The sequence below is a fragment of the Equus caballus genome, chromosome 1 (genome assembly GCF_041296265.1).
Source record: "Equus caballus isolate H_3958 breed thoroughbred chromosome 1, TB-T2T, whole genome shotgun sequence".
Classification (NCBI taxonomy): domain Eukaryota; kingdom Metazoa; phylum Chordata; class Mammalia; order Perissodactyla; family Equidae; genus Equus; species Equus caballus.
Window position 1 is genome coordinate 78,291,814 of NC_091684.1, and position 12,575 is coordinate 78,304,388.

Genomic DNA, 12,575 nt, shown 5'->3' on the forward strand with positions numbered 1-12,575 from the left:
CTGCTATCACTGCCCTCCTTTCTAGCACCTGGGCATGCTGGTGGGCCCAAGACAAGCCCCAAGCTTTTCTGTCTCTTTGTTGCTATCATATAAGCCTCTACCTCTGAAAATCCCTTCTTCAACTTCTAAATCCAACTTATTTATCCTTCAAGGTCTGACTTAAATGACATTTCTCCCTGAACACTTCCCAAGCTTTAATGGATGGTTCCTTCCCACGATCTGAAAGTATTTTGTTGGTGCCTTTCCATCTGGCTGTACTACTGACTGTGTGTGACAGTCCCCCCTGCTGAGTCACAAGCCTCTAGAGGGTGCTATCTCTTGTTTGTGCTTCTCCTCATGCCTGTCAGAGTGCCTCGCATGGAGTAGGTGCCTAATGGCTGTTTGGACAACCCCTGGGCCTCTCAAGGCCGTAGGGTCAGAAGTCCCTCCCAAGCCACCTGAGCACTGCTCTTTCCCCTCCTCCTTGGGCCCAAGAGTGTGCACATTTTTGGGGCTGCTCAGAAGCACACCTCAAGGGGGCTCATTCAGAAGGCTTGGGGGGCTGGCCTCAGGCCCTCACATCTCAGGGAAGAGACACATCACACATCTACGTGGGACTCTTCCTGATCTGGTAACCATGGCCCCAGCTCAAGGGAACTTCAGTAAATGTGTAACTCGAGTGTGTACTGGTTCATTCTGTTCAGCAGCAAAAGTGTGTATCAATCACCCTGACTTCCTGGAAGGAGTCCCAGCATGAGAGTCGCTCTGGCGTCCATCCCCCTAGTCAGCCTAGGCTGCCTGAGGGCCCCACCCCCACGGCCCAGGCCAAGTGATGTAAGTAACCCCTTCCCCCTAAGCCTGGGCACAGATTGATCTGGGAATGGCTCCATCTCCACCCCTCAGATATAAATAGGGCCTCAGGGGCCTGGCCAGGGGAAAAGGCTGCCTTTGTCTTGGGGACTGAGCAGAAGGTAAGCTGGGAGCCCCTCTCCACACAGAACTCCTCCCCAGCTCCTTCTTCTTCCTAGTCTCTCTCAGGGTCTGAGGAGAGCAGAAAGCCGGGGGCTCTGGTGGGGGGTCAGGGAGAGCTGCTGGGAGGCAGTGGCTAAATGGCACCCAGGAGCCAGAAGCCGGAGGGGTCAGTAGTGACCTGTGCCACAGGGGACATGACTACTGAATATTCAGAAGATATCTCCCCATCCTGTCATACCAGATGTCCAGACATGGACTGTCTTTGCCCTCAGCCCACCCTGGCTCTTACCACAGGAACTTCTCCTCCTCAGCAGTAGGCAGGGTGGCCGGGTCCCCCTTGATCCCTCTGAGCAGGGCTGGGCCCTCAGGGGCAGGCACCAGAGCAGAGTCATGGTGGCCAAGAGTCTGCAGGGTCCTCTTCCAGCCAGAAGGAGCAGCAAGGCTTGGTGTATAGGCAGCAGAGCTGGGGATGAGGGGCCAGGCTCCTCCCAGAGCTGCATCCCCACAGGGCTCAGGTGAGGGGTGGCCTCTGTCTCCCAGAACCTCCCTTGAGGCAGCCATGACTCCTAGTCCTGGGCTCAAGGCACGAGTCTGTGCAATCAACCTCATCATTCTGTCTCCCTGAGCCTTGGTTTGCTCATCCATAAAATGGGACTAATAACAATCCTTGGCCCCATGCTCATGGACTATGATGTAAATTAAGAGATCAAATATAATGTGACAGTGCTTTCTAAACTTTAGGATAAACTAAAAAGGCAAATTCTTATTATTTTGTTTAAGAGGCAATATAGATTGGTGCTTCAATGTGTGGACTCTCATGTCAGGGGGTCTAGATTTGAATCCTACTTCTGTCTCTTACTAGCTGTGTGACCTTGAGCAAGTCACCGAACCTCTCTGTTCCTCTGCAAAACAGCATGAATTAATTCATGTAACAACTACTTATCAAGTGACTACTATGTCCCAGGCACATTTTTGGGTGTGGGTTCAGTGAGTGAAACAGAACAAGAACCCCGCTCTCATAGGATTAGCATTCAGATGGGAGGAGACAGGCAAAAACACCACAAGAATTAAAGAAACATATAAAGAATGGGTATGGGGTATCATAAGGTGATCAGTTCTGGTAAAAGGAAAGTGGAGCAGGACAAATGAGTTCAGAGTGCCAGGCGTGCAGGGACAGTCACAGTGTGAATGTGGTGTCAGGCAGCCTCAACAGGTGAGGGCAACTGTAAAAATTAGATGAATTGATGCAGGAGAAACACTAGAACAGGGCCCAGCAGTGATAGGCATTACCTAAGTGCTGGCTGCCATCCCCATCATTTTCATTCAGCCACGGAGCCACGAGGAGCAGGGACGCCTAGAAGGAGGGGCTAGTGAAGAGGGGGAGCAAGGAGGAGTGGAGCAGGAAGAAGTCAGAGGATAGGGCCTCATGTCCACACACTTGGAGTGCCCTCTTCTTCTCAGGACCCTGCTGCATGCTGACTTAGAACCAGCCAGGCAGCAGCAAGTGATCACAGTTGAGAGCAAACAGCAGCCTCTGTCTTGTAAATAATCCATGAAATTGCTTCACCTGCAATGGTGAAGCCTGTGCTGTGCAGGAGCCACAAAGCAGGGAGAAGCTGTGTTTGCCTCCATGGCCAAACCCAGGCCCTTCTCCTCCTCCCAGCTACTTCTGTGTGCTGTTGGCCAGGGTGAGACAGGAGCAGGATCATGGGGCTCTAGAGAGAGAAAGGTGCTGGAGATCCGTAGCCCAGCCCTAGAGACCCAGGTCTAGGGCAGACATTCCCAACCACGGCTGCACATCAGAGTCACTTGGGAAGTTTTTAAAAACTCTATACCTGGCCCCAGCACAGACCAGTGAAATCAGGCTGGGCAGGGATGATTTAGAGCTCCACAGGGTTCCACTCTACAGTAATAGTTGCTAGCTGGTTTGGGTGTTGAGACAGGTGGAAAATGCCTGGGCTTCAGGCTGAGCCCATGGTGCTTATTCCTGACTGCATGTTAGGACTGCAAGGACACTACAAAGCCATTCCCAGGCCATGCCCAGGACCACTTAATTAGCATCTCTGGTGATGAGACCCAGGCCTTCAATTTCTAAAGCTTCCCAGGTGAGTCCAGTGCGTACCTGGGCTGAGAATGACCTGTGAGAGTAAAAGTAGGTTTGAATCACATCTGTTACCTATTTGCTGTATGAACTTAAGAACATTTCTTCACTTTTCAGGACTCCTCTTTCTGTGTCTGCAAAGAAGTGAAACAATTCCTTCCTTACATCATTAGCGTAATGATAGATGGGATAATCTATGGGGAAAGGCTTTTGTGAACCATCACTTACAATACAAACATGAGGTCTCTATTGTAAGTTACACACCTTAGCTGGGAACATAGGTGTGCATTTCCTGGGTGATAGAGCGCAGTTGGATTTTTCTCACCAGGCTGATTTATAATGTAGGGAAAACCTCTGTGTGTGTTAGTCTTATATTCCAAACCAGTTTACCACCTACCAGGGGCTAGGAGGCCTCCATAAAGACCTGCTGTCTGGCCCACATTTGGTTTTCTACGGAAAAACTTACAGCCATAGGCATGTGGGTGTATTAGTTTACTAGGGTGCCATAATGAGTACCCCAGACGGGGGGCTTAAACAATAGAAATCTATTTTCTCATGATTCAAGAGGCTAGGAGTCCAGATCAAGGTGTTGGCAGGGTTGGCCTCTACTGAGGCCTCTCTCCGTGGCTTGCAGATGGCTGTCTTCTCCCTGTGTCTTCACATGGTTTTCCCTCTGGGTGTGTCTGTGTCCTGATCCCCTCTTCTTATAAGGACACCTGTCAGATTAGATTAGGGCCCACCCAATGACTCCATTTAACCTAAATCACCCCTTTCAAGACTCCAGCTCCAAATACAGTCTCATTTTGAGATACTGGGGATTAGGACTTCAACATATGAAATTTTATTTTCACACAAATATTGTGATACTTTATTGTTAAAATATTCCTTTAAAAATAAGTTAAAATGTTTCCATATTACTCTTCTATTAAACATTAATTTGACTAAAGCATAATATCACAGATTAACATAAGGTAAAAATAATATCAGCCACTCATATTCTCGAAGAAAAGTGCTTGCAATATTTTGTGAAAACATTTTTCTACACTGAACATTTTCTACAATGAAAACATTGTGTCTACATTTTTATTTGATTTAATAGACAATTCTTTATTTTTCTTTAAAGTTCACAAATGCCTTAAGACATTTTCACCATTTTAAAAATTAAACAGAACCAATCCCAAAATAAAACCCTCCAAAAGCACAACTGAGTCCATAGCCATGCATTTGCACCTGGATCATGGAGCTCTTTCCCATGGATCTTTGAATCCATTTCTTCTCTTTGAAGTTTGTAGACATGGGTGGATTTCTCCTGGGCTAAATTGTTGCAGGAAATATTGTAACAAGTAAAAGTCTGGCTAGAGGGCACTTAATAATCACATTTCACCCTTCACAAGATATTTCAGGGTACACAGAAGCCAGTGCCCCCATCAGAGATGGCTGCTGCTGGTGTGAGCCTGAGGGCCACCATCCTCTGTCTCTTGGCCTGGGCTGGCCTGGCCCTTGGTGACCGGGTGTACATACACCCCTTCCACCTCCTCGTCTACAGCAAGAGCAGCTGTGACCAGCTGGAGAAGTCCAATGCAGAGACACCCAAAGACTCGACCTTCACACCTGTCCCAATTCAGGCCAAGATGTCCCCTGTGGATGAGGAGGCCCTGCAAGAACAGCAGGTGCTCACTGCCAAGAAGCTGGAGGCTGAAGACAGAATGAGGGCTGCGGAGGTGGGGATGCTGCTCAACTTCATGGGCTTCCGCATGTATAAGATGCTGAGCGAGATGTGCAGCACAGCCAGCTCCGCCATCCTCTCCCCAACAACTCTCTTTGGCACCCTGGCCTCTTTCTACCTGGGAGCCCTGGACCCCACGGCCAACAGACTACAGGCGTTCCTGGGTGTCCCTGGGGAAGATCAGGGCTGCACCTCCCGGCTGGATGGTCACAAGGTCCTCTCTGCTCTGCAGACCATCCAGGGCCTTCTAGTCACCCAGGGTGGGGCTAATGGCCAAGCCAGGCTGCTCCTATCCACAGTGGTGGGCCTGTTCACAGCCCCAACCCTGCACCTAAAGCAGCCATTTGTGCAGGGCCTGGCTCCCTTTGCCCCCATCACCCTCCCACGCTCTCTAGACTTATCCACAGACCCAGATCTCGCTGCTGAGAAGATCAACAGGTTCATAGAGGCTGTAACAGGGTGGAAAATGAACAGACCCCTGACGGGAGGCAGCCCAGACAGCACGCTACTCTTCAATGCCTATGTCCACTTCCAAGGTAAGGAAAACCCATCGGGTGGGCTCTATCCCCAGGCGGGTGCCAAATGGTGGCAGTTCTATCTCTATGGTCTCAATGTCCCATGTTCCAGCTGAGGTGGGCTGGGCTGGGCCTTGGAGATGGGAAGGGTGATGGGCACAAGGAAGTACCTGGAGACCACCCTCAAGGACAAAAGTGGCTGTTCCACTTGGCTCCTTGGATGAGCGTTGGTTGAGCAGCTGCCCCCACTATGCACAGCTACTACACTGCATTCTTTTACTCTCATTATTTAATCCCCTTGGAATATGGTGAAGAGATATCACTGCCTCTGTTTACCGATGAAGAAACAGAGACAGAGAAACAGAGTGACATGTTCCAGATGGTGCAGCCACAAGCAGAGGTCCTGGGATCCAAACCCACATTTCCTGGCCCCACAGTCCACCTCCATGTTCAGAAGGGATGGGTTCCTGTCCCATGCAAAAATAACCAATTTGTTTACTTAAGTCACTTTCATGTTGGGAGAAGTTATTACCAAAAAATCCCTACTACACAGATCGTTCATTCATTCAACAAATAATTGTTGAGGATTAATAAATCAAGACTTTTAGCTGAGCATCTCAGAAAGCCCAAGTTGGAAGGCTGCACAGACACTGACCCTGAGCTGCTTGTTAAAATTCATTGGGAGAGATAGATCCCACAAGCAAACACCTTGGTTACAAAGCTGCAGGTGGCAGTGTCTAGGAAGGGACTCTGGGCTCAGAGCACTCAAAGGAGGGAGCGGAGTAAAGGCCTCAGGGAGGTGAGGGGAGTAGGGCTACAGTGAAGGGGAGGAGCAGACAGGTGAGCAAAAGCTGCCAAGTTCAGGGCCGGGAATCAGAACAAGAGCATCTTTGCTTATCCAGAGCTTAGAATGAGAGAACAGCACCTGGGGAGGGCAGGGCTGGAAAGATGAGTTGGGCCAGATTTTGAGACTTTGAATGTGATGCTGAGAAGTTTGGGGCTCATTGGTGGGTAGGTATTTGAATGGGCAGGCATTCTGCTCAGAGGTCATCCCAGTGGCCTGTGTTGTGTGCATTGGAGGCGGGGAGGGTCGTTGGAAAGTTATGCAATAGTCCAGGCAAACTCTCTCGAGAGCACGCGCTAAGCCAGTGGTTCTGAGAATTGATGGGTGGGTTGGGGAGGGGTGTGTTTGAGGGATATTGATGAGGTTCTAGAGAATTCATGGGGGACAGAGAGCCAAGTAAGCAAGCAGTTGAAAGATAGAACTGTGGTGATGGAGACAGGTTTAAATAGAGCATGGTCATTTTCTTCCTTGGGTAATATCCTGGAAGTCTATAAAACCACAAAGGAAAGGATCTCCAGCCTGCTGGTGGTACAGGAGGACAATGACAGACCCAACATTGCTCAGATCCCAGCACTGACAGGACATGAGAGCAGAGTCCAGCACAGGGGCAATCCAGCTGATGGTTGCTGCACCCCATGGAGGGCAGAGGGGGCCTCTGGGCCTGGCCTGCTGTCCCTAAGGAGAGCCCCAGAAGGAGTGCTCACTGAGAAAGTCCTGCAAAAGGCAGAGCCAGAGAGCTGCTGGTGTCAGAAATGGGGCCTCACTTCAGAAATCACGTGGCCTCATGATTCACACTATAGAGCCAGACAAGAAGAGGAGAAAGGAAGGAGGAGGAGATGTAGAAAAATGCAAACCATGCTGAGGATGCAGAAATCTTGGATGCTCGCTCAGCCCCGCCACTTCCCAGCCCTCTGATCTTGCTTCCTAACCTTCCTTGCCTCAGTTTCCATCCTATGGAGAGGCACACCCTCTTCCTGCCCACCACAGTGTGTCTATTTATGAGAGGAGCAGGCTATGTCAGAAGTGCTAAGTCCCCTTTAGTATAATAGTCCATTAGATGACCTCAGCACACAGTTGGATGTTTCTAACTAGTGAAGATTCTGGGATTTGGGAGCGAGGAGCTCCAGGGCGCCCTTTGACCGGCACTTGCTGTCACCCCGAGCTGGGTGCTGGCCCTGGCAGGTTCCACAGCACCAGTTGACTTAACCTTGAGAGATTTACTTAACCTCTGGGTGAGGATGGTGCTCTGCACTTTTCAGATGAGCAGAGAGGACAGGGCAGCCACCCTTGTTTCAGTTTCCCACGTCTTTTGGGAGGCAGCATACTTTTTTTGTTTTCGTTTGTTGGTGGAAAAGAATTTAGTCCTTTTTTCTCCCTAAACTAACAAACCTCTTCCAGGTTTTCTGGGCCAGCACTGAGGTCCCTGTGGGGAGCCTGTCAGGAAGGACACTGCAGCTTCTTGCTGGCACTTCCTTTCAGGAGCTAATCTTGTCAATGACAAAAGATCTCTGAGTACAAAGGGCATGGAAGACACTGGATCTGCCACTCCCTTCTCACAAGATCCAGACCCTGGGAAGGAAAAGCCAGTCCAGCTCCCTCCCTCCAGGATCCTGTCCTTCCAGCTGTCCACCCCCTTTCACTTTGGAGACCTCTGATTCAGTAGAAAGGGACCTCTGACTCTTTTTAAGCTGCCTCTACTCAGAATCCCAAGAGCCAAGTGCCAGGGGCTCATCCTCAACTTTACCTTATTCTCCCAGAAACAATCATAAGATGGGCCTTTCAAGGTGAGTGGGAGGATCGCAGAGGGAGAGGATGTGCCAGTGTGGCCCTCAGGATAGAGATTTGGCTGCTGTCATGGGGAGACCCCAAGTGACACTGCCTTCAACAAGAGTTTGCTTACTTCTCCCCAACAGCTGAGCCAACTGGCAGCTCAGCTCTGCAACTGTCGGCCACAGCCAGCTGGTGGGAGGGGATGGAGAGGGTGCCCCTCCCCTCAAAGCCCAGCACGGAGGTCACACATAGCACTTCCGCCCAAATCCACTGGTTACAACTAGGTCAAATATCTGTCCCTAGCAGCAAGGGGTCCTGAGAAATGTAGCCTTCACTCCAGGAGGTATGTGCCCAGCCCTTCCTACTCTGACTGAGAAAGGGAGGATGGAGACTGGGGGACAGCCAGCAGGCTCTATCACAGCTGGCTCTAGATGCAGATTAAAAAGTGACCATGCACCAAAGATCTTTAAAGGAGTGAAACTCTTCTGTGTGATACGATAATAGTGAATACATGTCGTTGTACATTTGTCCAAACCCACAGAATGTACAACACCAGAGTGAATCCTAATGTAAACTATGAGCTCTGGGTGATAATGATGTGTCGTTGCAGGTGCATCAATTGGAACAAATGCACCAACTGGCTGGGATGTTGATAGTGGGGGAGGCTGTGCGTGTGTAGGGGTAGCAGGTATATGGGAACTCTCTGCACCTTCCTCTTAATTTTGCTGTGAACCTAAAACTGCTCTAAAAAATAAAGTTTATTTTTTTAAAAAAAGTGAGCATAGCCAACCAGGACATGGCTTTGGACCAGGACAGATCTGGGGTGAGTTCACCAGGTCACTTTCTAATGGGGTAGGGTCCTGAAGCTCTCTGATTTCCTTCATGGGCTTTAAGTGAGGTGACAGGTCTAAAATCTCAGGTTGCTGCCTGGCATGTATTATGTCCTCAACACTGGCTGTTACTATTACTTTGTGAACTCAAAATGGCTGGATTTTGCAGGAGAAAGACTTGCCCGGCCCTCAGGGTCCTGTGGCTGGTTAAGTGCTGAGGCTGGGAAAATGCAAGGCAGCCTGGGTTGTGCTGGGAGGAGGGCAGGGCAGGAGTGAGGGCTTTTGGGGGGGCTGGTCTGCCCTCTGCTCAGCAAGCATCCCCAGCCCTGTGCCCGCTGCCTGCCCAGCCCCAGCTGACTCTTCCTTCCCTGTCTCCTGTCTGGGTCTCCAGGAAAGGTGAAGGGATTCTCCCTGCTGCCTGGACTCCAGGAGTTCTGGGTGGACAACACCACCTCAGTATTGGTCCCCATGCTCTCAGGCATGGGTACCTTCCAGCACTGGAGGGATGCCCAGAACAACCTTTCCATGACCCGTGTGCCCCTCAGCGAGAACGCCTGTCTGCTGCTGATCCAGCCCCACTGCTCCTCGGATCTGTGCAAGGTCGAGGCCCTCACCTTCCAGCACGACTTCCTGATGTGGATGAAGAATCTCTCTCCCCGGTATGTCTCCCAGGAAACCCTCAGAACCTGCAGGGCTGCTTCCCCTGGAAAGTGGGGAGCTCTGCCAATCCTTCTGCCTAGAGTGGGAGGGGGCATGGATGGACGCATGTGCCTGTATAGGCTGAGCCCTGGACACGAGCAGGGAAGGGCCATGGTGGCTCCAGCAAGGCAAGTGGCCCTGCTGTTCTGGAGCAGAAGGCCTGTTCATCCATCCCACCATCTCTCTATCCATCTAGCTCTCTTTCTGAGTGCAGGAGAGGTAAAGTAAAGGAGGAAGAATGCTTTCCTTGTGCTTACCCACCCATTTTGGAGGTCAGAGCACATCAAGACGCCCTCTAGAGGGGGGCCTTTATGACCCCACACCCACGCATGCACAATCTGCTACATTCCAAGAGCTTCTTGGGTCTGACTTCCCAGGAGGGTATGCACCCCTCTAAGAGACTTGGGGCCAGACTTTCTCGGGGAGCTGCCCTGGACTCCAGAATTCCCCTGGTTTGCTGGCAGGTTTGTTTGCTCCTATTCCCTGCACAGGGACACTAGACCTGGCCTACAAACCAGGCCTCAAGCAGCAGGGTCCAGAAATCTGCCCTGAGACAGGCACTGAGGGGCACAAATCGCCTCCTGAAGTCAACTCTTTTTTAAGTCAATTTTTAAAAAATGTTGTAAACATGTAACATAAAACTTACCATTTAAACCATTTTTAAGTGTACAACTCTGTGGCATTAATAACGTTCACATTGTTGTACAACTAGCACCACCATCCTTCTCCAGAACCTTTTCATCTTCCCCAACTGAAACTCTGTCCCCATTGTACAGTAACTTCCCATTTCCTCCTCCTCTGAGACCCTGGTAATTCCCATTCTACTTTCTGTCTTTATGAGGGAGGCACACATCTCCTTCTTCAAGGACACATGCCATCTGGCTTGCTAGGTCTTTGGCAAGTCTTCTCCATTTGGCCCAGGGCCTCACACTGGGAACCACCTTCCTAACTGTGCCTCATCTCCCCAGGCCCATCCACCTGACCGTGCCTCAGCTGGTGCTGCGAGGGTCCTATGACCTGCAGGACCTGCTCACCCAGGCCAAGCTGCCCACCCTGCTGGGTGCCGAGGCAAACTTGGGCAAAATCAGTGATGCCAATCTCAGAGTTGGAAAGGTACTGTGCAGCCACGTCTATCTGTGCCTGACTTGGGTCCTGTCTGTTCACAGGTGGGAGGTGTAATGGGAGGGACACTTTGGGTGTGGCAGTGTAGGAGGAAGAGGAGAGCATGGCAAGGTGGGTGTATGCCCAGAGTGGGAGAGAAGTTACCAGAGCTTTCTGGGGCTTTCCAGGCATAGGTGGAGAGCAGTAAATCCCTCCCCACCTTGTGTTCCCTGGCTCTGCCCAGCCTGGCCTAGCCTCGAGGTCCCTCTCAGATCCTGCAGCAGGATTGGGACTTGGGTCTTGAGAGTATGTGCCCCCAGGCCCAGTGCTGGCCCTGTCAGACATCTCCTTGCTGTAGGAAAACACTGAGCAGTAGGCAGACTGTTCACCTGCCACCTGGAATGGTGTATCTCTGCAACTGAGAAGGTGCTTCGAGGCTCTGGGAACTATGCTAGGTACTGGGGAGAAAAGTCTTCACTCACAGTCGTGGCCTCAGAGATCACTGTTGGGGGAGGAATGAGCCCTCTGTGTTAAATTAGTGGAATGAACCAACCACTGGTAGGCCACAGTGGAGGGGCCAGGGGTTCTGCCCCAGACAGCGAGGTGGAAGATGGGGACAGGCAGGTTTGAGGGACATCTTAGAGAGGGGCCATCATGTGAGAGTCGTCTACACTGAGGGGCATGCATGCACCATGTGTTGTCCTGGTAGGCTGGAGAAAAGTCCTCCTGTGGGTGGCACTGCACAGCTGTCCTGTGCCCTCCCTGGGCCCCGCAAGCCTCCAGGAGCCATCCCAATGCTTGCTGCTTTGCAGGTGCTGAATAGCGTTCTTTTTGAACTAAAAGCAGCAGAAGAAGAGCAGCCCATACAGTCTGCCCAGCAGTCAGAGGTCTTGGAGGTGACCCTGAACCACCCATTCCTGTTTGCTGTCTATGAACGAGACTCAACTGCCCTCCACTTCCTGGGCCGTGTCACCAACCCGCTGAGCACAGTGTGAGGCCCGGCTGCCACGGAGATGCAGCTGTCACTGTGCGCAAGGGCAGCAGCGCACGGCAACACTAATTTGTCACCACCAGTCTTCTACTTTTTCTTCCAATGAGTTAGCTTGGAGCTGGAAAGAAGCCATTTGTCCTTGGTAAATGTGGCACTGTGTATAATGAGCAGTAGAAACTGCAGGAAGAAGCAGGCCTCCCAGGTTCTTAGGTTTATCTTGGGGAATGTGGTGGGGAGCCAAGGGCCAAATGTTTAGCACAGGATGACTGTTCTGGAAAGAGTTTGCACAGACCAATATGTTTGTGAAACCAAACATTGTTTTCTTTTTAATTGGGAACAGAAATTGGACTTTAAAATTAAAACAGATTTTTCTTTGTCTTGGGTTTATATTTAGCTTATTGAATGTGAGCCTATGACCTGCATGCAGTCTCCACAATGCCTTAGTTTTTCTTGGTTTCTCAGTTTTTCTTTCCCATGATACTTGTAATTTTTGAAAAACACAAGCTTCTTGAATGTATGTTAGAATGTAATATCATGGCTAATTTTCCCTTGTGTTATTAATAAATGTTTTGCAAGAATAAGCAAAAAGGAAAAATTCTTTCACTTAGTGGAATAAATATGCCATTTAGCTGACAGGCCATATCAATAAAAGTGATTTCTAAGACTCTGAGCCATATTTTGGATGGCATTTCCATGGAATGTGTGGGCTGGTACTCAGCCATCATTTGGAGAAGTTTTAAGTGATTTTTCTGTGGACACTTCCATTTCTAAGCAGCAGTGACTGACTGTGTGATGATCAGGTGGGTGTGTGAGGAGGCCCTGCACCCCACACACAGGTAGAAAGGAACAGGGCACATGGACACTTCTTCCTTTCCAGGGACACAGGGTCAAATTGCTGCTTGCATTCTGCGCGGGGAGCAGCAGATAGAGAAACAAATCTTCACAAATGAACATTTTGTCGCTGCAAATAATCCATAACCCATCTATGAGTGAAAATTGGGGTGAGTTTATTGGGTCAAAATGTGAGGACCATATAGCCCAGGGCCT

The 12,575-nt window shown here is 50.3% G+C and overlaps 1 protein-coding gene across 1 annotated transcript; it reads left to right on the forward strand.

The window, feature by feature from the left end:
* Window positions 1-912: 912 nt before the first annotated feature.
* On the forward strand, window positions 913-12,197 carry AGT (angiotensinogen). Its single transcript, NM_001434702.1, is given in 5 exon segments — window positions 913-950; window positions 4,447-5,314; window positions 9,129-9,396; window positions 10,405-10,549; window positions 11,350-12,197. Coding segments are annotated over 4 exon segments (1,425 nt in total). The 5' UTR covers window positions 913-950; window positions 4,447-4,485; the 3' UTR covers window positions 11,533-12,197.
* The last annotated feature ends 378 nt before the right edge of the window (window positions 12,198-12,575 follow it).